The sequence below is a fragment of the Harpia harpyja genome, chromosome 6 (genome assembly GCF_026419915.1).
Source record: "Harpia harpyja isolate bHarHar1 chromosome 6, bHarHar1 primary haplotype, whole genome shotgun sequence".
Taxonomy (NCBI): domain Eukaryota; kingdom Metazoa; phylum Chordata; class Aves; order Accipitriformes; family Accipitridae; genus Harpia; species Harpia harpyja.
Window position 1 is genome coordinate 6,047,748 of NC_068945.1, and position 26,266 is coordinate 6,074,013.

A 26,266-nucleotide genomic window follows, 5' to 3' on the forward strand; every position below is an offset into this window, starting at 1 on the left:
GTTCGGGTTGCTTTGTACCAAACGCTCGAAACACCCATAAAAATCTTGCTGTTGCTGTGCAAGTGGCTACCTTGTTCCAAGAAATGTCTGAGGAGGTGGTTGTGAGAAGAAGAAGAGGACTTGGCTTCTTGCTTGTCCACCTTCAGCAGCTCAGGCGTTCCAGACCCTATATGTATGATGTTCCCAGTCAGTTAAAATCCCTTCTGTTTAAGGTTATGTTTATCTAAAAGTGGGACAAAGCGATGTTCAGTCTGTTCTCTTGTCATACGAACGATGGGGGAAAGGACTGGGTTGGCAACTCCCTAGTTGTTACTAGGAAGGCCTGTCTTTCTCTCCAAACTTTATTTTCATTTCGGGTCTTGTCTTTGGCAATCTCAAGTTGTTGCCTTTGCTATATGTTTTAGAAACAGAGACAGGAATTTACTTTTTCTTGGAGGAATATTCCTGTAGATGATATAAAACTCCCAGGCGTCAAATCTCTCTCTCTGCTGCAGATGCAAGGTACATGCACAAGACTTTGAAATGTATTTTGTGATGTAAGCACATACTGGTGTTTGCATAAAAGTAAAAACAAGTAAAAAGCCTTCTCAAATCAAAGCACTAAGCTGAAAATGCTATTCCTGATTTGAGGTAGAGGGTGAGTGACAGAATGGATGACACATGAAAATATTAGCTCTTTCACATAATGAGCGAGATGAGCTCACAGGCATTGAGGAGGACAGTGGAAAAAGGAATTATATAGAACATAGCAAGCTTCTGCCTCACTCAGTTCTTGACCCTCCCCATCAGGATATTTCATGTCATTTAACAGCAGCGGAAACTGTTGCTGCTTAAGATCGAATTATTATAGTTGCAGAGTTTCCTGCTTCTCTGTCTTCCCCCTGCAACTGATTAGGTTCTCTTAATCCTGTAAAAAGGTAAATTAGAAGGTCTTGGAAGCAGCCTGGTGTCCCCTTGTACTTGCATGATGATTCTCCCATCTGACTGGTGGTGTGGGCTTCCTTCTTGATTAACATTTGTTTAAGAAAGAAACATTGAGGCAGAAAGCAAGTCCTTTATTTTGGCATTGCACTAATATGTATCAAAAGTAGGACACAGTGAAATTAAATTATTTTAGATCTTTTTCCCCCCAAATTAACCACATTTCTCTGTAAGCACATACAACTGAAATGCTGTCAACACTCTGCTCAAACTTTCCTCTTTCCAGACAGAGGCAGATATGGTTTTGGTTTTACTGTTCTACTTTCTATTCTTAAGAAAAGGCAACTTTTTTTTTTTTCTTCTTTTTTTCTTTAAGTAGCAGAAATCACACAGACTCACACATTCTGAGACAACCAGGGGCTTTTCTTGGTTTGGAAATGTGTATCTCAGCTGGGAAAGTATAATGCTTGTTTATTTTTCTGTTGCCTATTTTAATTATTTCTTTTGCTGTGTTCTTTCTGACCTGTCTTGTACTATTCCATCTCTCTTAGTGTAATGCAATTTGTGCTTTTTGTTAAACTTGGTCCGACCTCTTCACCTATTTTTGTCCTCAGCCATCTATTTCATTACCTGTCTCATAAGTCTGTTATTCATGAGTGTTGTGGCTGAAGCTGCTGACAACTGCAGCTGCAGTTATTAGAAGGCAGTTATTAGAAGTTTGTACAATTAATTGGTTTTTTGCTTGGTCAGCTTGAGTATGATAGAAACAGAAAACCTCTATAAATCGAAAAGTGATGTCATTTGTCAGATAATCACTGTTGGCACGGTAGACCAGAATTTTGCTTGTATTTTCTTTTGCTCATTTTAATAAGGTGACACTTAGTGTCTTGAGAAGTCATTGATTTTTTTGTTCTGTTCCTTATTCCAAAGACCTTTGTTATCCCCAGTGCTATTTTCCCACTACTGTGTTTGTAATACTCAACCTTCCCTTTATTTTCTGTGTCTGGAATTAATTCTCCCTGTAGTTTACAGTTGGTTGATTTTGCAGGCATCTTCACTCTCACACTGAGACTTTTCTCATCTCAGATGTTTGAATATCTCCCTATTGACCACACTGCATTCTTTGCTGTTGCTTTCCTAGCACCACTCTGTCCTGCTGACAGTCTTTATTTTGAACTCTCTAGTTCTTTTCACTGTTGGGTTTCATTGTGTAGTGTTTTCCTTCTTCCGTAACTGAAACTTCCTATCCACACATCTGGCTTAGACAATGTGCATGCCGGGGGCTGTTGTTTTTCATTTTTTCCTTGTAGAGTGCGAGGACAAGGAGGACACATTGCTGAATACTGAGCACCTTGTGGCAGATGCTGATGCTATCGGTGGGCATGGTGCAGGGAGCAGTGTGCTATCTGCATTCCGAAGCACAGCTATAAACAAAGAAGTTGAAGATACCTTGGGAAGAGAAGATAGGATCAGCCCTGTAAAGAAGGTGGAGGAAGATGGAAGATACTGTACCCTGCAGGCAACTGGGTCAACTTCCGAAGACTCTGTGGCCCTTGACGGCCAGCTCAGCCTTGCCTCAGTGTGTGGGCAGCTGTCAGATTTCCTCGGTGACGTGAAGGCTGTGTCCCCACTTTCTGTGGCTGAATTTGCACAGGAGCCCACAGGTCAGTCAGGGTCACATGAACAGTGTGAGGGTTATTACTCTGATGGGATTGAAAAGGAGGCAAAGAAGAAAAAAAGTAACGACAGAAGTGGAATGTGCGCTGAAAAAGCATCTAGTGGAATCCCTGGAGACTTGTGCAGGCAGGATGTGTGTGGCCCAGCTACTCGCCGATCATCCAGATGTGCTTCAGCCAATGCTGCAGCTCAGCAGTCCTACAAGGTGTCTTCAGTCCTGGAATCTGGAAGGAGCCATGAAGGGACCAAGGGAAAAAAAGAGTTACTTGAGAATCCAGAAATTCTACCACCGGTCAGGAAGAAGTCACGCACCTTCTATAGTGCAGGTAGATACTGGGGAACCCACTGGCAGACAGTGACACTTGTACTGCCAATGGCGCTGATGTTTCCTTCATCATATTGAAGGCACAGCATGGAGGTGCTGAACTGCTCCAACTGGTATTGCAATGCATTCTGCACTGTTAGATGTGTGAAAACTTCTTCAAATAAAGGTTGCTGAGTGCCTTATATTTGAAGTATCCCTAGCGATGCTCTTTGTTTTACTGCGGAAGAAGGTTTTTGTTTATCTTTTGTGATTTACTTTTTAAAAAAATAACTTGTATGTTGTTCATGTATTTCTAAGTATCGTAAAAAATGTTCTGTTTTGTTTTTCCCCTGCCTTGTTTCTTTTGGGTTATTTTCTTTGTTTTCTTATCACATACTCCCCATCTCTCTCTCTTTGAACGATGCATCATTTCTAGAGCAGCTAGAAGAGTTGGAGAAGATGTTCCAAGAAGACCACTACCCCGACAATGAGAAGAGGAGGGAGATTGCTGCTGTGGTTGGTGTAACGCCACAGCGTATCATGGTAATGCCTGTGTGGGTAACAGTGGTGACCGTGGGTTCTGTGCAGAAAAATGACAGGGAGAGGGACTGGGGCAGGGTGGAGGAGTTTGACTAGGAAGGAAAGAGGAGCTCATGAGTAATGGGACAGAGACTGCACCTGCCACTGGTGACAAGAGAAGGAAGAGAGCTCACAGGGATGGACACTGCACAGCCAACTACCCCACCCAAAACGGCAGTGGGAGTCTGCGGTTGCGTACTCCATCTCTTCCTGTTTCCTAAGATGAGACACGTAATGGGTAGGTAAAAGAGGAGGATTGGAGTTAATCTCTTTATCTTGAAGATCATGGGCCACAAAGGAAACTGGTGTTTGGGGGTATCTTTCTGCTGTTATTCTTCTCTTTCTGCTTGCAGTGAATCTTGCAAATTCTCTGGAAGAAAGGTTTCTTAAGGTTCCTTTCTCTGAAAGAAATGTTTCTGGCCTCACCTGGTGTGTGGAGACAGTCATTGCTGATTCGTTGCCTGTGTCCCCATGTGTAGGTGGTTTCCTCTCTGAATGTATCCTTTCTTTCCATTTATCAGGTCTGGTTTCAGAATCGCAGGGCAAAGTGGCGAAAATTGGAGAAGTTGAGTGTGAAAGGCAACAAAAAATATCCAACATCATCAGCTCTGTCAATCCCCTTTGGGTCAGATGGTTATGGGTGAGGGACTTTGTCTTCTCATTTCTCCACAATAGATACCTAATGCATTAAATCTTCTCCTTTGCCATTTCCCCTTTACGTTTAAGCTAAGGAAAGCTGACCATTGAGTTGGACCTCTGTAGTGTGTCCTCTGTATTCTCCAGCCTGACAGATTTCTCGGCAAATTGTAGTGGGCCCTCTTAAGAGGGCTTTTGATTAACCTGTAGGACTGTTTTGAAATAAAACTGCTGAAATCCCTCTTGCTGAACTCATGTAGAAAGCAGGAGATGAGATAGAAAAGGTCTGTGGAATCACCCCTTCATTTTTAGTTTCTGTGAATGCATTGGCCAGGTGCTTTGTGTGCACTTGAGAATTCTTTTATCCCAGTCCTCCTCCCACCATCACTTACCATTTCCATGGATTTTCACTTGGTGATGGAAATGCTGCTTGCATAGATCAGTCTAATAAAGTCATGGGCTTCTTTGAAGAAATACAAGCTAGCACTTCTTGTAGGTGAGCAGGGGACATTTATTGGAGGGTGGGGGAAGGGAGTATGTGAGAGGATACATGGTGTTTCAAGGGGGAGTGAGGGAGGGAGGGAAGAAATTAGTCTCCACAGGGAGGTATTTATGGCAGTCTGGAGTGAGAGTCTTCCTGTGAAGAAAACAGAATGAAAAGAGAAAAGTGAAAGATTGGAGATCAGCTGACTGATTTCATGGCACTGTCCCTGCTGCCTGTCCTTTCCACACTAGTGACCTGGGGCCACTTCTCCAAATACTGTTGATACAGCATCCCTTGCACCGTTTCCCCTTGCACTCGTAAGTCAGCCGGCACTTTCTCTTTCCACCTGCTAGTGATCGTGGATTACCCGTTGTAGGATAGTTAGAAGAGTGTGTATATTTTATCATAATGTCTTGTCTTCTGGTCCGTGCTCATACCCTTTATGTATACCTCCAGGGCACCTCTTCTGCCCAGGCCTCCACTGCCTGACATTGCTCATGACCAGTCTGCCATGCTGAGTGTAGACGCTACGGCTGGGAACTACTCCAGCCTGCTCAGTGGACATCCTGCACCACTTGCCTCCTCCTCAGGTGAGACCCCTATTAGCACAAGTATTTTGGATAGCTGCAGCACTAGCTGGTGGTGCTGGTAGGTTCCCAAACACTTTAGGGAAGGCCATGTGAGAGCCTTACGCCATCAGTCCAAAAAGTGACACCAGGTTTAACAGCTCTCTGCTAATCGAATATCTACCAGCTATGTACCAGCACGGTGGTGCCTCTGTGCTAATGCTAGAACCAAACTTGCAGTCCTTATTTATGTCCTAGCACAAGCCAGCAAGGAATTCTGAATATGACTTCATAAGGATATGTGATTGGGACATTCTTCTGTAATAGGTGTTTGACACTGGTACTGCTTCTCTGAATGACGATGAAAAGTATTATTCTGGCTATTAACCTCTTCATGGCAGATACACATATCCCATGTTCTGGTTTAGACTGTAACGTTCCGGCTACAACCTGTAGTCAAGTGAGCTGTGTGAGGCAGGTGCATTGTATAAACTGTTGGGGTAGGAAAGCCTCCCTCAGGTACTCCAAAGGACGTTCCTTTACTTCTCCAGCCAGTGCAATTTTCCATTTTGTGCAAGACCTTGAGGGAGTGAGAATAGTTGAGTTCTTTAGCATACAGCCCAATTTAATTGCTGTTGCAGTGTTGTTGAAAGTCAGTGGGGTGTGCTGTTGGACCAGTTTTCTACCTGAGCTGCATTTAGATGTTAAAGATTGATGGCAACCAAAAAGAAAGGATTTGTTCAATTGTGTATTCATGTGTGGAGTATCAGAGCATTCCTCAGAGTCAGGAATGTTCCCTAAAGCATTTCCTATATATGTTTACTTTTCCAAGTTGACAGAACTTGAAAATATTTCCAAAAGGATGAGGATTTCACCACTTCCTTAGGGACGGGTCTCCCAAGCAGTAGATGTGCTGACATGTGGTGCTGTTGTGCGTATTTTCCTGCTTTCCAGTGTAAGTCATTCTTTTGACTTTCATGCCATCATTTCTGCCCCCTCACTGTATTCTAAATATACAGGGTTATCAGTATTAAGGGCAGTTCTGTGCAAGTAATTTTCTAATAATGACCCAAAGACTTTAATGTATTTTTAACAGTGTTGATGCCTTAAAAGTATTTTGGCACTGTAGAAAGCAACTATAAGATTGTATCAATAAGCTTAGAATACTAATAAATAGATATGTATGCTAAAAGTACCTACCTGAGATACTTTCTTGATATCGTAATTTAGCACTTCTGTCATTTACATTTGCCTGTCACAGTCTCAAGGCAAGGACTACTTTAGTCAATTCTATGAGCTGTTTAACCAATATGACTGTAATCCAGTTAGTTCCACTTTTTCCACTTCCTTCTGCAGCAGAGTAAATATGGTCAAAGTGTTTGAATAATTCACTGCTTCCCAGAGTGATGAAGTGGTGCAGTCCTGTATTTAATTAGATAAAGATCAAGATTTTGCAAAATAATTAATTTAAAGGAAACAAACCAAACATCCTCATATTTCTACACTTGTATTCAGAACTCTCCTGGTTCCTGAAGTACATTTGCAGACATGCTATTTAGTCAAAAGAGAGTTAAGTCTGTTAGAGAAATAAAGTTTCATTCAGGGATATGATCTTGTCATCTGTCTGTATTAAGCAGTTTCTTTCTGGGGAATCTGCACACTGGGATGCAATTCTCCATGTGGAAAACACAAGCAATCTTTCTAACAGGAAAGAAATGTCCCATCTGAATTCTTTGTGCAATGTGTAAGGAAGAAAAAGGGCAAGTGAATGTCCCTGAGAGTGGACTGCGTATGTCAGAAAATGAGCAATAAAGATAGCTGGGTTTTTACTCCTTGAATCCTTTGAACTTGCTGCTGACTGCCACCTATTGCACTTACTGTGTATGCATCTAGCTTTTATGAAACACATGCTTCCTTTGCGTGTCTGAAGCCCCTGTATCTTCAGTGTTAAGGACATGTGAAGATGAGAATGTCCTTCATTCTGCTAGATCTATGTGAGGGAACAAGCTTCCCCTTGTTCTCTTCAAATCATGCTGGGAAAGAAGTGATGAAATCTATTTGTGTTATCTAAGGCTGGTGAATACTTTCCAGATACAGATCTGTTTGGAAAAAAAAAAAAAAAAAGTACCTTTTCTAAATCACTTTTCAGAAGAGAGGCATGCTTTGCTAGTGCACACAAACTGTGAGGTTTGGTGATTGGTTTTTAACCTGGTTTCCTGAGGGAAGGGAGGAATATGGTGTGTGTAATAAGCCATGTACTCTCTTTGTTTCTGAAACCCATCCTGCCCCCCCAAATTTGTTTAACTAATCAAATTTGGTGGAAAGGGGAATTCTTAAAAATTACGTTCCCACAAGTCATGGGAGAGTTGGTGCCTGGGCAGAGTAGAGACGTAATTAGTGCTCCCTTTGAGGGAAAAGACTTACTAGGTGTAGAGTCCTCACAGAAGAGAGATCTGCATGGCACAATTGCATGAAAAGCTTCAGTTGCAGTTTTGCCTTACTAGATGCAGGATAACACAGCCATGGGGAATGAAGCTTGCTTTTTTGTTATCTAGCATTGCCTAAACAGACTTTTCTTTTTGAGAATGAAAGCAGAAAATGAAATGGAAAAAGAAAGACAGTGCGACTTTTGAATTTGTTCAGCCTCCTTGCTCAGAAAAAAAGTTTGTCAATAAACAGGGCCATCCAGGGTCCATCTGTTTTCTTTATTAGAATATCTCAGAAAATTAAGGAGATAAAACTTGGATAAGCTAAAATCCAAAGTAACAGATGCAAAATAAAAGAGGGAACAAATGAATAAAAAGGTCATCAGTTTACAAGGCAAAACCAATTGCTTAGTAAAAGTGGCCCTTGTGGAAGCAGCTCATGGCAGGTTTCAGCAAAATAATCTGTGACCTGTGCACAATGGTGCAGTTGAACCCAGAGACCTGTGGCCTAAAGGAGTGGCTATGCAGGTGCTTTCTTTGGTAGCAGTGTGTTTAACCACTTTCAGCAGGACAAGCAAATGACTTAAGCGCATGAGAACAGTACGATCTGTTACCCAACACCGTTGGAGTGTTCAGTGCTGCCTTTTCTGTTGTTTTTCCTTGCTCTAGCCAGGAGTTCTGACTGTTTTTGTTTTTTTTCTTTTATGTCCCACTGTTTTGTACAGTTCTCCAAACAAGCTGATTAAAAAAGCCCGCAACTTGTATTTGAGATGTGCTCTGCCTTGCTTGCAGTTGTGGTTTCTGATTTTTATATTAGCTACGCTACTTGCCATAAGAGCCTTTTGTGCTTCAAAAATTCAATCTTGAGCTTGCTTTGATCTTAGAATTGTTTTTTTTACTACTTTTGCTAGACAGGTAGCTTGCTTTAAATTAATGGAGGTGTTTTTGACATCTGCAGTTATTGGAAGTTTTTCTTGTTTGTCTGAAATTTCTTATGGAGATATATATCTGATTCATTGACTTAAAACACTGGCTTATGTTTTCTTTAGAGTTGACCCTTTAGAAAGAGAAGTTACTTTCTATGCTCCTGGTTTGTGGGAGGAGATTTTTCTGCCCCACTGGTGCTTTTGCAGGAAATATTTTGTTTCATGTGGCTATCTTGCTAAGGACACATGCCAGGAGCCCAGCCTATGCTGGTATCTCTTATGCAAATAGCAAGATGATTATTCAGTGGCAGAAGTGGGATTGTAATGGAAGTCTTGGGAGCAATTGGATGAAGTTGGATATGATCTGTCAAAGAACAGTAAATAAATGACAAGCTCTAATAATTTCACTTATAGGATTCTGGCTGTTGAACAAATTACATTAAAGCTGATGTGTAGCTGACATGGCAAGCAAGAGTCATACCTTTTAAACAAGTGGCAGGTTCTGGCCTACTGAAAACCCAGAAGAGGATCAGACTGACACAATTCTCAAAGCAATGCAGTTAGAGACTGAAGTTGGTTTACTGACCTTCAGTCCATTAAATGAAGAATGCCATTGCTCCTAAGTTTGATTTTGTCATTTACAAGAGAAATGTATTTTCTCATAATGTCAAGAAGAGGATGTATCCTGCGAAAAGCTTTGTGATGGCCCTTAATGTTCCAGTAAATGCTGCAATTACACAGGCATGTTTCATTAAAAGAAACTGGATTGGATAGTGTATGACGTAGAGACTCATAGTAATACAGCCTTTTGCTGAACTCTCGATTTGATGCTTGAGAAAGCAGCCCTAGCAAGTAGACCATCTGAGGTTAGACTGGTTGCTCAGCCTGTAAACAACATCAGCTGCACTGTGCCCAACACTGGGCTTGTTAAAACAGTTACAATCATCGTCTCCCACCTTCCAAACAGTCTGCAGGCAGCTGCATAGTTAACTGCCAGAATCATTGCAGGTGTCTCATGCCAAGGCCTTTTGGAGTCAATGTAACAAGTGCTTGACTAAGAAAATAATGTCTGGCTGATGTCACGAGGAAGGGCTCCAATGCAGATAGGTGTCACTCAGGTCACAAATCTTGTGCACATAATTTAGTCTGTTACCACCAGTGAAAGGAGCTTCTTACAACATAGTCTCACAGTTGAAACCATGCACTGTTGTAAGTTCGTGGACACCTCTCTAGAATAGGCCTCAGTCTCCTTCAAGACTGGTGAAAGACTGAAATCACAGTCATCCCGACAGAAATAAACACATCCATTTTTGTTAATTTAAGACTCTGTCCCATTCATTGGAAGCTATTTGTGTTAAAGAATGGGTCTCTTAACTCTGCTAGGATGTTGAGGAAGCAGCTACAGTAGGGGGAAGACACATGTGCAGCTGAAGACTTAGAATAGCCATTCTTGAGTTAAGACAAGTGTAGTGCCAGGACTGGTTTAGGGATCTGAAGCTGTAAATTATTAAATTGCTCTCCAAAAATTCCTGAGGTTGTCTCATGGACTGAAAACCCAGAAATAATGGAAGTGATAAACAAAAATCCTACTGTTACATTCCCATGTTCACTGGAAAGCCTTCTGAGGTTCTCTCTCTCTACATCGATGTTAGGAAGAGCAACAGAATTGTAAAATATAAGTATTACCTCAAGCCGGTGATCAGAATTCATCATCGAACAAGATGCTGGAATCTTCTGTAAATATAACGTCAGATTTAGCAGATATTACTCTTCTGGGAATTGTTTAATCTTACTGCATTTGTGACTTTATTCAGAAGATAGAAATTCAGTGTCTTTTTTTGGAAGGACAGAGATGTAGAGGAAACTTTAGAAAAGGCTGAACCAGCTCTTTGGAGGCCGCGTGTGCTGTCTTCAAGATCTCATTGCCTATGGTTCATGTTGCCATGATCCACAAAGATGATCTGCACTAAGTGTTGCAAATATTTCCAAAAAACAGAACTTAATTCTTAGTAGGTGTGAAAGTGGGTTTAGAAGTGATTTCCTGGGCTATGTTGTTAATACTGCTTGTATTCTTCCTGAGCAAGACTAAGGCCATCTGCAGAATAGCTAATCCTACTGTCATTATTGAACTGAAGCTTTATCTGGATATAGACTGTTTTTCAGGTAAGTTGTGCCCCACATGGCTGCTGTTTCATAATGTTTGTGTGAACTGCTACATTCTGGGACAGAATGGTTGGGAGAACCAGTGCAAATGAAGGTTTTAAAAAAATCAGAAGATATCTTCAGCTTTGTTTCTGGCTGAGCCATTTTGACTTGCAAGGAAACGAAACGTTGTCTTGAGTAGTGCTTTGTTGTGTGGGACTGGATCTGTGCTGTGTCAGAAAAGAGAAATGTGACAGGTACATCATAGATGCTGCCTGACATAGAGAAATAGTATGTTCAAATAGAAAAAATAAACCACTGAGAATTGCCTGGGCATGTGAATGCTTTAGAGATGCCATCCTAGATCTTGCTCTGTTTTTCTAAATGAGCCCCAAATCAGGGCTATTCAAGTTTTCTTTGAAACGTCATGACTCCCTCTCTCCATAGTTGCAGAGAGTTGAAAAAGATTGGATGTGGGAAGATGCAATAGGACAGACACAATTGCACAGCACACTGGGGAGTCTGAGAAATGGTGCTGCAAGGTGTTGAAGTGGCATCTCCTTATCAGCTCTCTGGGCATGCATTCCAAAATTATCTAAAGGTTGCTCATGCTTGCTGTGGCAGCTTTATGTTTAGGTTTTATGTTGAAGGTCTTTGATTCACACCCTGGTGGAGTGCATTTGATGTTACTCTGTAAGCCTGCAAGGGTGAAGTACAGCTGTAAACTGTCCACGCTACTAGCTTTCCATGAATGCTTTACAACATGTGGGAGTAGACCAATGTAACCTGAAGAGTCAGTGTTATTTTCTCGTATCTGTCTCATCCTTGTGCTGGTTCAAGCCTAGCTAGACATGAAAAATCATTTTAAATTGTGTCATGCAGACCTGATGGTTACACTTCTGGAGAGAAATCATTTGCTATTTGGCGTAATAAAAGAGAATCTTGTTCTCTTGCACCATGTGCAAGCTTCTTGAACTTCTGTGTATACTTGTTACTCTGGATCACCAGCATATGTGATTCTGACCTTTTCATTTCCTATATTGTCCTCTTTCCACAGAGGCTGTTTTGTAGGAAACTGTTCCTCTCTCCTTTTCCAGCAGTGACTGAGGAGACAGGTCACCAAACAAGATTCTAGCAACCAAATGGTGTTGGTTTCCTTTTCCATCTCCCAGCTTCTTTTTCCCAAGGCCCTTCAGCTGACATCTCTGCTTTTTTAATTTTTTTTTTTTTTGGCATGACTCATCAGAGGCCAAACCAGAAGTGAAAATTTGGTTAAAAAATGGCCTAGACAGTGGATCTCTAAAGGCACGCTTTTGTTTCTTTCAAAGCACAGTTAAATTTTTCAAAAGGGTAATCTGTGCAGTACACTCTTCCCGAAGGACAGTAGAGATGGAAGATGGCCGGGGGATTGTTCCTGGCTTTTTTCCAGGAAGTACTTTGCTTCATTTGGCTGCTTGCTTGAGAGCTGAATAAATCCAGTATGCAGAGACTGAAATCATGAAGGTAATCTTATTTAACCAATAAACATCATCCTCTGTTCCAGAGAGCTTGCTACTACTCCCTTTTGCTTCCCACTGCTCCCTTTTGCTTCCCAGCAGCAATGCTGGTATTTGTTTACTTTTATTCCCCTCAGTTAATCTCCACTCTTTCACTGGCATCTTGCTTTTCTGTTCTGTCACTCTTGTCATTCCCTCTGCTTGTTCCTTTTAATTTTTGGTATGGCAGCATGGTATGACAGCGTATTATGACAGTCTCGCTTTTTATTCACAGTCTCTTCAGTGGCAGAAATGGTGGCATCTTGTGAAGTAGTTCAGCCAAAGGCGTTACCACAGCTCAACTTCAGTTCTAGCAGAATGGAGTGCTTCCCTAGTCTTCCGAGCCCTCCACCCATCCGCAGGGCCAGCCTACCTCTCAGTCTGTCCGTCAACCCCCCCAGTCATATTGTTCCCTTGATGGTGGACACTCCCAGCAGTGAATGCAGCTCGTCCAGTCAGGAAAACGGCTCCAGGGAGGCCTTCACTTACAGCATCCAGAATCAAGGGTAGGAACAGATGAGATTGGCTTTGAGGGAGATGAAAAAATTGAACCCTGGGAGAAGCCTTGGGAGGGTGAAGGTGGGACATGGGACCAGGAAATAGGTGGGAGCATAGGTGAAAAGTTAGACATGGGAGTGAGAATGTCCTTTAAATGGAGTATGAAAAAACAGACAATGTGTGTAGTAGGACAGGGCACCTGCTATCAGAAAAGTGATACCTTTAATCAGAGTGCTCTCAGAATTGCATGCCTGTTAAGTGAAAGTGGGGTTCAGAAGCACAGTGAAAAGCAGTCCTTGAGAGAGGATGTTTTAGGCACTGGGGTGTGCTTTGGAGAGTGGGAAGAACTGAAGGAAGGGTAATCCCCACTCACGCGCATTGTTAAAGAATCCTGCAGTGAAAGCACTTGGCTCAAGTGGTTTCTGTTGCCCTTGCCCTGTGCCTGGCATTTGGGAGGAAGGGTTGGAGTCAGCTCAGGCTTGGAGCGGCTGTCAAGGGGAAGATATAACTATTGTACAGGTTGCTGTAGCTGTTGACCCTACTTCAGTCTCTCCATTGCCTCTCTCCTTGCTCTCTGCAGCTTGAGTTCACCAGTTTCCTGCAATTACCCTGAGCAGCTGGAGTCAGCAGGCAACCTAGAGACCACGCACTGTCAGTACAGCAGCCAGGGTGGAACTTACCAGCTGCCTCAATATCCCCAGCAGCACCAGCTCTCCCAGTTCCACCAACTGCCAGGTCACCTGGCCAGCAACATGCTCTCCAGTGTCCGCCTCACTCCTACAACAGCCACCGAGTCCCATACAGGTTTCCTCGCCTTACCTGGTAATAGTGGAGCCATAACCTATGGGGCAGCAGGAGCCACACAAGGCTACGTACAAAACCACATGGGGGGACAGCTTTTGTTACAGCAGCCAAGTGGAAACTCAGGTAGATTTCTGAAATCTTCTGGCATCCCGCTCCTCTGCAGTAACTAAACAGTACCCTGAAACATTCAGGATGATCAGTGGTTTTACTGATCACTGTGACAGAAAGAACGAATGTGCATATACGTGCATAAATATATATATATATGCTGCCTATCTTTTTTTATTTTAATTTCCTTGTATGCTTTTTTAAAAGTGCTGAGTGACCCATTAATTTGAATCAAAAGTTACTACATAGGCTGCATGTCAGAGAGAGCGTTACCATGTGAATAGCTCAGGTAGTGCAATGGTTTCATCTGGAATGGAGAGCTAACTTTTCTTTTTCAGGAGTGTACTGTTGTGCAAACTAACATGCCTTCAGTGTATGTGGGTGGGGTCAAGGGTGCAAAGTGGAAAAGGTGCCACAGCAAACAGAAGCAGCAAGAAAAACAGGCTTCTAACTCTGCTGGGCTTCTGGAGAAACCATTTTGAAAGAATGTTACGTATCTTAGGGTAGTGCAAAAGAAGAGGGTCAGAGACAGGGGCCAACGGAGTATGGATATAGCTGCTTTCTTTTTCTTCCTCTGACATGAATTTGCAACACTACTTAATTATGCTGAAGTGCTTTCTAAAAAGTAACTAGGTAAAAATGGCATTGTTGGTCTCCTTGTTTTGTGTCAGGGATTTGTATTTTAAGTTGAGCCCAAGTACAACCGAAAGATAAACTATTGCAGTTTGTTTGGACCATCAGGTCTGTTAAATCAAGCTCCCAGTCCAAAAAATACATCTGTCCTCTTCTCACATAAGAGAATAAAGAGTTTTCAGCCCACAGATGCTGTTCCTGTTTTTGTACCGTTTTTGTGGACCTTGTCAGGGAGAGAAGTCTGACTCACAGGCTGATGGGTGCAAGCTGGCTCATGTTCACACTGTTCGTGGTTAACGTTCTCCAGAACAGGTTGGCAGCACCTGTGCTATCTAGCACACTTGGCCTGGTTCTCCTCTCTGGTTGCAAGGCGTAATTATTATTTTCTGTGGTTTTTCAGTTTGAAGTGCCAGAAATAATGAGAGGGCTGTCTCCCAGTGCACCAAATTAATGTTTTTATAGCGTGATGCTGGAAGTGTGTTGCATGCCTTGGGGCTTGTCATGCAAGCATAAAGGGATGTGTAAAGGTGCAAGCCTTGTTAGGACTGATAAAGTTGGAGGATTTTTGAAGGAACAGAGGCAGAGTTGATGTTCTCTTATTCCATACTTCTGTCTGGAGCACAATCAGCAGTGCATGGCTCTTCTGTTCAAGGAAGGGATCCTATGACTGTTACGCAGTGTGGATGACCAGGACCTGGGGTTCCAGAAGTGCAATGGGGAGGGAACCAATCTGTTAGTGTAGACAGACCCATAATTCTTACTTCAGCGTGTAAGCAAGTGAGCAGTTTAGTTGAATTATAGATACTAATTAAAAAACATTCCTGCTTCCTGGATTGCCGCTTTTATAAATTAAAGTGAAGATTAAGCATCCAGTTTAAGCTTTGCAGAGCTAACTTGAAAAATAGGAGTGGAAGAAAAATGAGGGTGTGTGTCTCTAATACCATTTACATATACACTCAGGATCTGTGCTGAAGTGACATTGTGTTTTCCTCCTAATAACTATATTTTGGATAAATACACTGCAGTGTAAACACCAGAGTTAACCATCATACGTGCATGATGTCTGCTCTATTGCAGTAACCGTTACGGCATAACTGTAATACTGTACTTGCACTGAGCATGCTCTCTTAAGCACAACATACACATTTTTACATATACATGGTTTTAATCCTCTTTTACTTATTTTCATTATTCTGTCCTTTCTTTGTTGCTTTTTCCTCAGCAGGCATCACTGCCTATCAAGCTGTCCCCTGGAATGATTTCTACATGGAGGGAGCTCCATTCTCGAATCAGTTGTGCTCACAAATGCCATTTTCTAGCACAGCGGGAGGACAGTACTTCACAGAGCAGGTTTCCTACACTCAGCCGCCTTGCCTGCCCTCCTCTCCATGTATTCTTCAAGGGCCCAATGGAACAACATTGGGATCCATGCCACACACTGGAAAACAAAAGGAAGTGACGCCACCAGACCAGAGTTCATACCAGAACCACCAAACAGAGCCAGAGTTGACATCGCTTGCTGAAAGAGAGGAAGTAGAGAGTAGCAGCAAGGAAGGAGAGATTATTGTTGGTAACTGAACAGCCAGCTGATTTTGGGGGGGGGAAAGGGGGGATAAGGAAAGAGTTCCAAGACAGCAGTTGCTCCTCTGAATGCAGGATCAAAACTGTGGCATGAATGGGAATGGAACTTTTTTTTTCTGGGTTGCTGTCCAAGACAGGTCCAATTATCCTATATAGAGTTCTTAGATTCATCTATGTTTAGAAGTGGGGACTTACAGGTCAGTAAAATAGATGGCAAAGTTCTGCCCTCTGTCAGACATCATCTGTTGCAAGCTGAATGGCTACACAGGACTGATGATTTCTAAGATTTCCAGAGGCGTAGACACCTCTCTTCAAGGTAGAACTCCCTGAGCAAGAAGAGAGGAAAGGGAAGGGGAAGGGAGAGCTTTCTGTTTGGATTTCCATTTTCAGACTTTATTTTGGAAACAGAAGTACCTTACTCTAGATTTGTTGAAAGGTGTCATATGCCTTAAATATTGTTGGGGGGGGTGGGGGTGTCTAATTTTGAAATATAAAACGTGAAAAAATTCAAGGTATTCTGTGTCATGTGAGATCACATTTTCTTATGAATCTGTTTGTTTTTTCTTCAGATATTAAAGAAACTACTAATGACTGATGCTGCACTCTGAGGAAAAAAAACAAAGGAGGAGGAAACATTGCCATTTTAAACTCTGCAAAATCAGAAGAGACAAAAAGAGAGATAAGAATAATATTTGCAACAGAAGCACTTTTTTGTTTCTTTTTTGGGGAGTTGTATTTTTTTTTTCTTGTTGCCATGATTATTTTCCTGCTGAGGAAAGCAGCGGGGAAATTTCAATCAATAAAAGCTTCTGATCTGTGTTTTTTGCAATCTCCTGGCTTTATTATTCTTAATGAATTCTAATCTTGAGGAGCACACAGACAGGAAAGAGCTGATACAGGCACCGAAGTCCCAGGGGTAGGTGGAAATTCCAGATCACGCAAGAGTCAGAAGGTATGGCTGGTATCCTGGAATATGTGGGAAGAGAGCCCAGAAGAGTAAGATGTATGCAGAACAGGGGGAGGAACTCAGCAACTACGCCTAATTTTAGGGACTCCGGACAGTGAAAGAAGTGTCGTTGGAAGTCCACCATGGGCTTGGTGTTTGCTAGCCTTGAATTACTGTAAAAAAAATTATTTTCAGTATAAAACCACAACAATAAATGGCAGCAAAACTGTAGCTATAAATGCTGGCAGTGTAACCAGATGCCTATCAGTTATTAATTGGTTTAGCATCCCATTTGAATTGTAGATGGGTTTGAATGTCTGAGGATCGTGTTAAAAATTTTTTACAAATTACTTGATGGCTTAAGTATTTGGTGGGTACTGCTTGCTTGAGTTATTTTGTCATCATCTCTGGGACCGACCCAACAGTTTATTGCTGAGGTGGCTCAGTTATTTCAAGAGGGATTAAGCTCTCTGCTGTCTTTTTCGGTTACAGGAACTGTAGACAGTTTACGTGGGTATGCCTTGCATTTACATCTGCATCCTGTTCAGATACATTGCAGTTTAATCTGATAGGATGTTTCATAACTGTGGCTTTTCTCTTGCATTCCTCAAATCTTACAGTGGGAATATCACGCTGCAGTGTTAGCAGAGGAGTAGCTCAGTAGAGCAAGTGATCTTGGTTCGATAGTCTCGGCTTCTGCTTTACCTGAGACTGTCAGCCTGGGAAACAGATAAAGTATGTCTCTGAAATCAGTCGTCTGCGGCAGTAGCAGAGGACTCATGTGAAGAGATTGTTTACTCTGGTACATAAACAAGTGGCTGCAGTCCCTAGGAACCATGGTTCCCAAATAAGCTTTAACCACGTGAATGTGTGGGATACAGAATATGAGTGGCTAAAATGGATGCCAGGCTCTCGCCGTGTCCTTGAGAGGAAAGACCACTGCGTTGTAGGAAGCTGGAGGTATATTTTGTTTGACACTTTCTGTGTTTAACCCTGAGTCTTTTGAACACAGGCAAGGCCTGAATAATTTTTACATTTCCAGTGATCTGGGTGCCCCTTTTGTACCTCGTGAAATTAAGCGTTACCAGGTCTTTGGTTTGAATTTCTCCATGGTTTGTTCATAAAGAGTGTCTGGCAGAAGTTGAATGCTGCTGCTCCTCTCCTTTTTCTTTCTCCTGTGTCTTGTAAAACACTGTTTTATGTCTGGCAGTGGCTGAAGGCTGCTGATGACTAAGCAGTATAGTCAGGGACAGATTTATATCACGGATCTACAGATTTGTGTAGAGATTCTGGAATTCCCATTTCCTAGAGCAAAAGTTTATTCTTGCCTGTAACAAGCTGAGAATTGGTGGGGAATGTGCATTAGTTCACACTTGGTTCACTCATCCACAGCTGAACAGCCTAAACCAATATTTCCAAGAGGTGTGAATAGGAGTTTTCATTGCAATTACAAGTGCGCTCTGAAAACAGTTAGTGGTGATGACGGCAGAATTCTTCATTGCTAGGGCTGGCTATGAATCTTGCCTGGATCCAAAACCAACCCTTCCAGGAGATGAAGAGGACAAAACCAACAACAGAATGCCAGCTTGTCTGCTCCTACCTGCTCCTTCTCTTACAGTAAAGAAAAAAATAATTTTGGGTGTTTTGGGGGAAACTTTTATTTTCAGAAATGTGCATTTTGGATGTTGTCTGGTGGCAGAGTTGTGCAGCCAGTTTGTGTATTCTGCCCATGACATTTCCTATAAAAAGGTCATTTGGTCATTCAGGATCACTAAGTGCTATGTGATACAATCTCAAAAAGTTTGGGGGTTGAATGAGCACAGTCAAATTTTTGAAATGGAAAATCTTTCGTGTTCAAGCTTTTGCATAAAATGTAGGCTTCTCCGGGAATGGTTTTAGTGGAAAGGTTTGATTCATTTCCATGCTTGTACCTTAAACTTGCAGGTTCAGTTGGGCTTGAAGTTTTGAACTGAGATTTCTTTCATATCGCTGTTAAGAGCTGGAGGAAAGGGTGCGTACCTGAGAGTACAGAGATGGCCAGATTCATCCCTTCTGTGCTTCCACGGACTTTGCTGGAGCTAAACCAAGGTGAATCTACTCCACAGGTACGCAGATGGGTTTTTGCCCGCTGCTGCCACTGGCAGAAGCAGCGACAGCCCTCGGCCACGTGCCAGGTCGCCCACCAAGGTGAAGAGGCTTGCACAGTTAGCTGTGCGAGCCTCTCTGTTACACCTGTAATACACACTGCACTAATTATCTCGGAACCGTGTCCCTCCTTAGTCTCCTTGTGCCGTTCTCCCTGCTGCAACTTACTTTTAGTGGAACTGGGTACGTGTTGCACAGGCACCTTGGGTTTAGGCCCCTGTGTGGTTTTATTAGGTATTTCCTTGGCATGTTAAGTCTCAAGAAGGCTCACTTTGCTAGGGTGGCAGGATCAAAATTCAAAATGCTGTGGCTTCCTGACTGCGGCGTCTCCTCTTTCGAAGTGAAGAATTGTTTTGCCTCTGTATTGTAATTTTAACTGGAAGTGCCAAGCCAAGTAGTCAGAATTTCGAAGCGAGTCAGACTTGGTGCAAACGGATATAGCTGTGTGCGTTATCAAGTATTACTGTGGGTTTTTCCTAATTAATGAAGAGGTGGAAAGCCAAATCGTGGATGCGTCTATTTGTATCGGACTAATCCAGTACTGTTGTTGCAAGAGTGGAAATGAGAGCGAGGATACTGTCGCAAGCATGTTTCCACAGAAGGAAAGTGACTGTAAGGTTTTGTCCAGTTACCCGAAGCGCGGCTGTTCAGCTGAACAGTACACACACGCTCACATACGCATACCTATCCGCTATATCACATATTTTAACATAATTATTAATCTTTTGCTACTTCCAAATAGCTTACATATAAACAGGTAACTTTGGTTTATTAACCTTTTCCTATGTGCCTTAGCCAGCAAGTAGACATTATTTTCTACAAACAAGTCCTGTTTTTTATGGTGAGAGCACATAAAACCTCATGAACTAACTCTTCTGTTTTGGTCAAAAAGAGAAATCTTTTCTTACAGGCTGCTTAGTTTCTGTAAAGTGGGATACATTAGAAAGTATCAACATCTATTCAGTTTAGCATTTGAAATTCCCAAGGTATTTTTTGCATTGCTTATTATAAAGTTAGCTACAAATTGCATGAGAAAATAATCTATTGCTGAATGGTAAATGTTGATTTTTCTTCACGCAGCTGTGCTAAGCACAAGAACGATAAATTAAAAAAAAGAAAAACAAAAATCCATTATCTGACAGTGCCGTGCATCTTCATAGCTAAACGCTGACAAGCGTGGAAACACCTGTGATATCTCATTTAGCTTAATGATAACCATACCTTCAGAACTGATAATAAATCTGCCAGATGAGACTGCACAGCATAAGATGCACAGCGTAAGTTATCAAAACCAACACTGAGGGACTCCAGGACACGTTGCTTAGTCTTCTTGTGTGTCCTGTGTGCCCACATCTGCGTGACCCCATCAGACAAAGGTTGGTAAATCTTGAATATTAAGCCAACAGCTTCACAGAGACCAGGGTTGTGGTAGCAGCCTGCTAAGGGTTGGTGGTGGAGGAGTGAACTACGGAAAAGTGTGTGATTTTACGGCAAGGCAGCTGTAAATAGCCAGGAGCTTAAAGGTTCCACTTATATACAGGCGTATAAGCCATCCTCTTGGGATGCTTCTGGTGCCCTCTGTGCTCACTGTATTATTTTTACAGGGGGTGAAGCTCCTCCCTTGGTTTCTTTTCAGGAATTTTGAGCAAAGTATGAACGAGAGAGAAAGCTGCAGCCCATTTTACCTGCAAAGCGTACCTCTCGGGTCCACCTCGCCTTCTGGTCTGGGGGCAGAGAGGGGGCCCAGCTCCTCCAGCACTCCCTGCTGTGTAGGTTTTGGGGAGGGGAACCTTTTGGGAAAGCGACTTCATCCTTGCCTTTCTCCCTTACTTTTAACAGGGAAATGACCTGGCTGGTTCTCCTCAACTCAGCTGTGGGGTTTTTTTGCTTGTTTGTTTGTTTTTTGGGGCCGTGCAGCCCGGCGTATTCCCGTGTGAAGTCCCACCTGCCTGGGGGCTCGGGCAAAGGCTCGGCACCCTCCAGTTGTGCTCAGGCTCTTCCTTGTGCCACACGCAGCTCCAGAAGGGGTCATAAAATCAAAACATCGTGATCCGTGGTGATTGGGAGTGGCGAGAGCCTCTTGTTTTGAGCTCCTGTAATCTCTGAGGAGCGCAGAAGCATTGGTGGGGAAGGTCAGGGAAAAAAGAGAGCACCAAGGGGAGAGAATAATAAGAAAGAGGGGGAGGAGAAACACGTGAAAAGGCATGTTGTGTGACTGTGCTCAGGCAGTGATGGGAATCCTGAGCCCACGGACAGCTCTAGTTCGTTATAAATGTGTTTGTGTCCATACAACATCCCTGCTGCCGGCGCCGCTGCTGCCTGGCATCTCCTCCGGCCGTGCCCCTGCGGCTTTCGTTCCACGAGTGACCTGTGGGCTTCGGGCTACCCGGTGCTCCTGCAGCAGTCTGTGCTGGCAGAAGGGCGAGTGGAGGCCGCCAGCCACCTTTTTTAATCTCTCCTTTGGATTTTCACGCTGGGATCAGCACGTTGAGATATTACACGCCCGCCCCGAGACCGTACCGACGCCACAGGAGCCCTTCTTGGAAGCCAGCGGCTTCTGGGCACCGGCTTAATTTGAGTCGCTGTTGGGGAAGAAGGAACCGAAATAAAGGTTACTCCGAGACCCTTACTGAGAGGGGGTCCCCAGCCGAAGCCCGGGCTCCGTGCTCCCGTGTGGGGGCTGGCTGGAGAACATCCCCGCGGAGCTCGCCAGGCTGGCACCAGGACCTGCGCCTGCCAGGGCCGATGTTCTCTCTTCACTACAGCACAAATCCTCTGCGAAAGCTGACGGCTCCCGCAGCCGCTGCCACCGTTTTGGGGCTGCACGAACGTGAGCTGGCATGCGGGGAAGCTGCTGCTACTCGCTATCCCACACACGGTGGCAGCCTGTTTTGCTGGCTGGGTTGTTTACGCTCGCTCCATTTGCGACAACAAAGGCTGAAAATATTTCCCATAATTTCTGTTTGCTGTTCTCTGCAGAAGAGTCATGGTTTATTTTTATAGCAACCTTCCATCTGGAAAAGCACCTTCCTGTTTGTGTAATGTTCCTGCAGTGGCAGAGGAATACGTGCCCTCCCAGCCTGCGGAGTAGAGGAGAGATGTGACTCTGGAGAAACACTGCCCGACGCATCTGGAGGCATGCTCTCTGCTGATTCATTTAGTTAATGGCTCAGGAAGAAGAGCCCTTTGTGTACTGATGACTGCATAGCAGCCAATGTATCATAAAGCAAAAGTCATTGCCTTTTTTCTTCTCTCTTTTTTTTTTTTTCCTAAACTAGGCTCCCCACCCTGCCAGAGCTGCTTTACTGAGTCATTCCGCTGATTTAAAACACTGTTTTAAACTTTGTCTACACAAAGGGAGGAAATGGAAAGGGAATCCCCATCCACCTCCCTGCCTCTCTATAGGGGAGGCTTGCCCTGTGGTGCAGGGCTGTTCCCACAGGAAAGCCTCTGCATGGCAGGGAGAGTGAGTAATACTTGCAGGAATAGGCATCTCTCTCTTATGTGGCTACAAGCCACTGAATAAAGGTGGAAAAGAGAGGGTGAAGCGGGAAGAGACACGGAGGAGGTGCAGGTGGGTAGCAGGAGGGGAGCCAGCGCTGCCCCGTCCAAGATGTAGCAGGACGCTGCGTGGGCTGGAGTGCAGTGAGAAACGGGCTTCATTCCGCTCTGACTTAATTCCTTGTGAAATGAAATAGTTACTGCCCCAAGCCCGAGCCAGCTTGGTTGGGTGGACGGGGCCCGCAGCCCGGAGGTGCGGGTGCAGACTCCGCTGGCGATGATACAGCAGCATCGTGCCGCTGCTAGAGGCTGCTTGGCTGTTTTAAAGTAGAGGGTCTCCAGCAGTACCGTGGGCATTTGGAGAGGAAGGTGATCGCATCTGTGAAAACCAGGAGAGAGGTGCTTCCCTCCAGCCTGGAGGAAGGTGGCCAAGCCCGATGGGGATTTAAAGCACACTTTTGCTATTTGGTGATAGCCTATTCAGCAGGCTTGGCTTTAGCGAAAGCTGGGATTTGGAGTGTTTACTTTGCAGCCTGAGCAGGTTCCAGTCTGGTGGGCAGGACGATTCCCGCGGGCAAGGATCGTGGTAAATAAGTGTGCTGGACACGGGCTAGAGCAACGCCCTTCCTCTGTCCCGCTGGGGCTGAGGGCCTGAGAACACAGAAAAAAAAGAAAAAAAAAAAAAAAAAGGAGGAAGAAGAGCGGGAACTCCCTGTTCTGCGCTGAAAAGTGACTGTATAAATGTGATGGTGCCGAATAAAATACTAAAATAAGAATCGTTTCTGTTTAACTTACTGGATCTGCAAAATCCAGCCTAGCCAGGGGAAAATGATTGAGGTGCTCTGAGCCCACACAGCAGCAGCTAAATTAAGTTCCTGGTTCAGGAGCACCTTTTGCCCTCAAAGGTATTTGCACAAAATTAGCCACAACATAGTTTCACTAACATAAAAAGGAGCTGCTATCTGGAGAGGATGCAGAGGCACGCGTGGAATTCTCTGGGACCTTTTTACTGGCAATTGTGTACAAAATGGAAAATACCCTGCTTGAAACGGAGCTGGCAGGCAGAAAACAAACCCCAAGTTAGAGACTTTACACAGAGCGTAGCTGATGTGCAGCCAGTGACAAGCAGCAGTAACAGAGCCTTGAACAGTTGCTTTTTAGAGGGTAGAACAGCACTTTAAAGAGTGGAAATATTTCACCTCAAAAAAAATGCAGAAAATTATTTCAGTTAGTTAGTAGAGCTAAGCATTCAAAAAATTAGGAAATGCTGCTATGAAGGTGCAACTTTTATTCAGCCACTGTTGTGCCTATTGTATATGTGATCTTGTAATTAAAGACTATTTTTAGCTCAGAACCTCTGTCTCAGCCAGTGAGTAGGTAGGTAGTAATTTGGATGTTTTTAGTCTTTTCAGCCAGAGTGTGACTGAGGCCGTATTTACTTCATGTAATCTTAATTCCTCACAGAGTAGTTGTTAATAATTTCCATGTGGCATTTTGATGATGCTCATCAATATTGTTTGTTAGTGTCCCACAAACATGAAAGTATTCACATAACACCCTGCAGGAATAGGAGGCATTATTATAATTCTCTTCTACATCCTCACTTTACAGCTTGGGAGCTCAGGCACAAAAATGTTTTAAGTCCAGAAATAGGTACTGGCAATGGACTGAGACAACAGAGGCATAATTCTCCAGACGGTACGATGTTTTATAGTCCATGGCTCTTACAGACTTCAGCTGTTGCCATGTGGTCCCAGCACCCCAGCAAAACTAAAAGTACTTTACCCAGTAAACTCAGAAAATGAGGAATACAGAAAGAGCCCAACTGTGTAACTTGCTCCACATCACTTTGGGCCTGAAGCAGGACAACATCAATGTATCTTCGTCACCAGACCATTCTTTCTCTTCCTTGAGCTCCTTGATTTGTTCATCAGAGCCTCCAAGCTCCTGCCAAAAGGGAAGCACAGATCTTGCAGATCCGTGTTGCAATGCACGTGCACATGAATTAGAGGTTTCCTCCATGCTCTTCATACTAGCATCACCCAAGATTGCAGTCTTAATGTTGTTAATACATGGCAAAAGCTACAGTTCATGGTGCAGGGTGTCATGATTTAACCCCAGCCGGCAACTAAGCCCCACACAGCCGCTCGTTCACTCCCCCCCGGTGGGATGGGGGAGAGAATCAGAAGGGTAAAAGTGAGAAAACTTGTGGGTTGAGACAAAGACAGTTGAACAGGTAAAGCAAAAGCCCACAGACAAGCAAAGCAAAACAAGGAATCCATTCCCCACTTCCCATGGGCAGGCAGGCGTTCAGCCATCTCCAGGACAGCAGGGCTCTGTCACGCTAAGTAACGGTCACTGGGGAAGACAAACGCCATCACTCCGAACGTCCCCCCCTTCCTTCTTCTTTCCCCAGTTTTATATACTAAGCATGACATCATACGGTGTGGAATATCCCTTGGGTCAGTTGGGGTCAGCTGTCCCGGCTGTGTCCCCTCCCAACTCCTTGTGCCCCCCCAGCCTCCTCGCTGGTGGGGTGGGGTGAGAAGCAGAAAAGCCCTTGGCTCTGGGTAAGCCCTGCTCAGCAGTAACGAAAACATCCCTGAGTTATCATCAACACTGTTTTCAGCACAAATCCAAAACACAGCCCCATACCAGCTACTATGAAGAAAATTAACTCTATCCCAGCAAAAACCTGGACAGGGGTCATACTGCCACATAATGATGCTTAGAAGGTTGGAATCTTTGATTTCATCATTTGAGCTAAAAAGCCATCTGATAGACCCTTTTGCAGTGCCAGCATTTCAAGCTAGAAGAGCCCTTTATATCTTTTAGTCTGATCTCTTGTACACCCAGGCCATTACAGTTTCTCCCAGACATTACCTGTTCCTGTCATTCCCCACAACTCGGTGTTCTTGCTCATCTTTATCCTTATACCTATGCTCTGCATTTGCCTTCCCCGCTCTGTTTCCAGCGCTGACCCTTTCCTCCATCCCTAGTTTTTCTCCCTTCCCTTACTCTCCCAGCCCCTCAGCTTTCATTTCCCCTGATACAAGTCTCACCTTGTTCTCTGCGCTGCCGTTGTCCTGCTCCAGGTCGCAGCACAGGACACCTGCGGGAAGCTTTCCGTGTTGCTTCTAGGAAACAGGAGGAATGGCTTATTGCTTTATTTTAAAACGATGTCAGAAAGGGATGGGGGGGGAAGGAGAATGTGGTGCCCTCGGCCCCTACTCGTCCACTTTGGGTTACAGAGGCTAGGGCCCTCCCCAAGGATTTTGGGGAAGTGCCTCCAGCTCCATTGCTGCCTGGTAGCTTTGAGGATTGGCACAAAGAAAGCGGTCACTGGCTACTCTGGGATTTTTCATTTTTCTGTTAAAACAAAACAAGGAAAATCAAAAAGGTCCCAAAAGGAGGAGCGTAACCCTCCCTGTACCATCCTGGGGATGCAGAGGCCCGGCTGTGCCAAGTATATTTCCTTATAAAAGAGCTCATTGTGTAAAATGCACGAATGCTCTTGGAACTGCTAGCTCTCTTCGCCCAGCTCCAAGAAGTGCCACAACCACCGAGCTTCAAAGTCATACGTCTCGCCGAGCATCAAGCTGTCCTGCATATTGCAACACCAGGACAGCAACGAAGGTGTGGGCATGAGAAAAACCTGCTCTCGTAGCTGCAGCACAGCAAGATGTTTCTGCATCGTCTGGCACATTCCGCTGTTGTGTCATGTGCAGTTTCTACAGGAACTTGGCAACACACCCAAGACGACAGCGAGTTTTACGACGCGGTCCTGTGAAGTCTGCCGTGCAGTATTTACTATCAAGCTGAGAGAATTAACGCGAACCAGTTAACCAGGAGGG

At 44.0% G+C, this 26,266-nt stretch overlaps 1 protein-coding gene across 1 annotated transcript; it reads left to right on the forward strand.

The window, feature by feature from the left end:
• The first annotated feature begins 1,433 nt into the window (after positions 1-1,433).
• Positions 1,434-16,639, forward strand: LOC128143533 (homeobox protein ARX-like). Its single transcript, XM_052790848.1, has 9 exons — positions 1,434-2,924; positions 3,339-3,445; positions 4,003-4,121; positions 5,058-5,191; positions 11,719-12,164; positions 12,432-12,702; positions 13,275-13,621; positions 15,465-15,809; positions 16,390-16,639. Exons 1-5 carry the CDS (start codon positions 2,189-2,191, stop codon positions 11,730-11,732), a joined length of 1,110 nt encoding a protein of 369 aa, XP_052646808.1. The 5' UTR covers positions 1,434-2,188; the 3' UTR covers positions 11,733-12,164; positions 12,432-12,702; positions 13,275-13,621; positions 15,465-15,809; positions 16,390-16,639.
• Positions 16,640-26,266: the final 9,627 nt, after the last annotated feature.

What these genes read in the sequence shown, in the direction of transcription:
- LOC128143533 (XM_052790848.1), top strand. Translation starts at nt 2,189, where the DNA reads ATGTGCATGCCGGGGGCTGTTGTTTTTCATTTTTTCCTTGTAGAGTGC. An exon ending in TAACGCCACAGCGTATCATG is followed by an intron (nt 3,446 to 4,002) that starts GTAATGCCTGTG and finishes TCCATTTATCAG; the next exon opens with GTCTGGTTTCAGAATCGCAG. An exon ending in TTTGGGTCAGATGGTTATGG is followed by an intron (nt 4,122 to 5,057) that starts GTGAGGGACTTT and finishes GTATACCTCCAG; the next exon opens with GGCACCTCTTCTGCCCAGGC.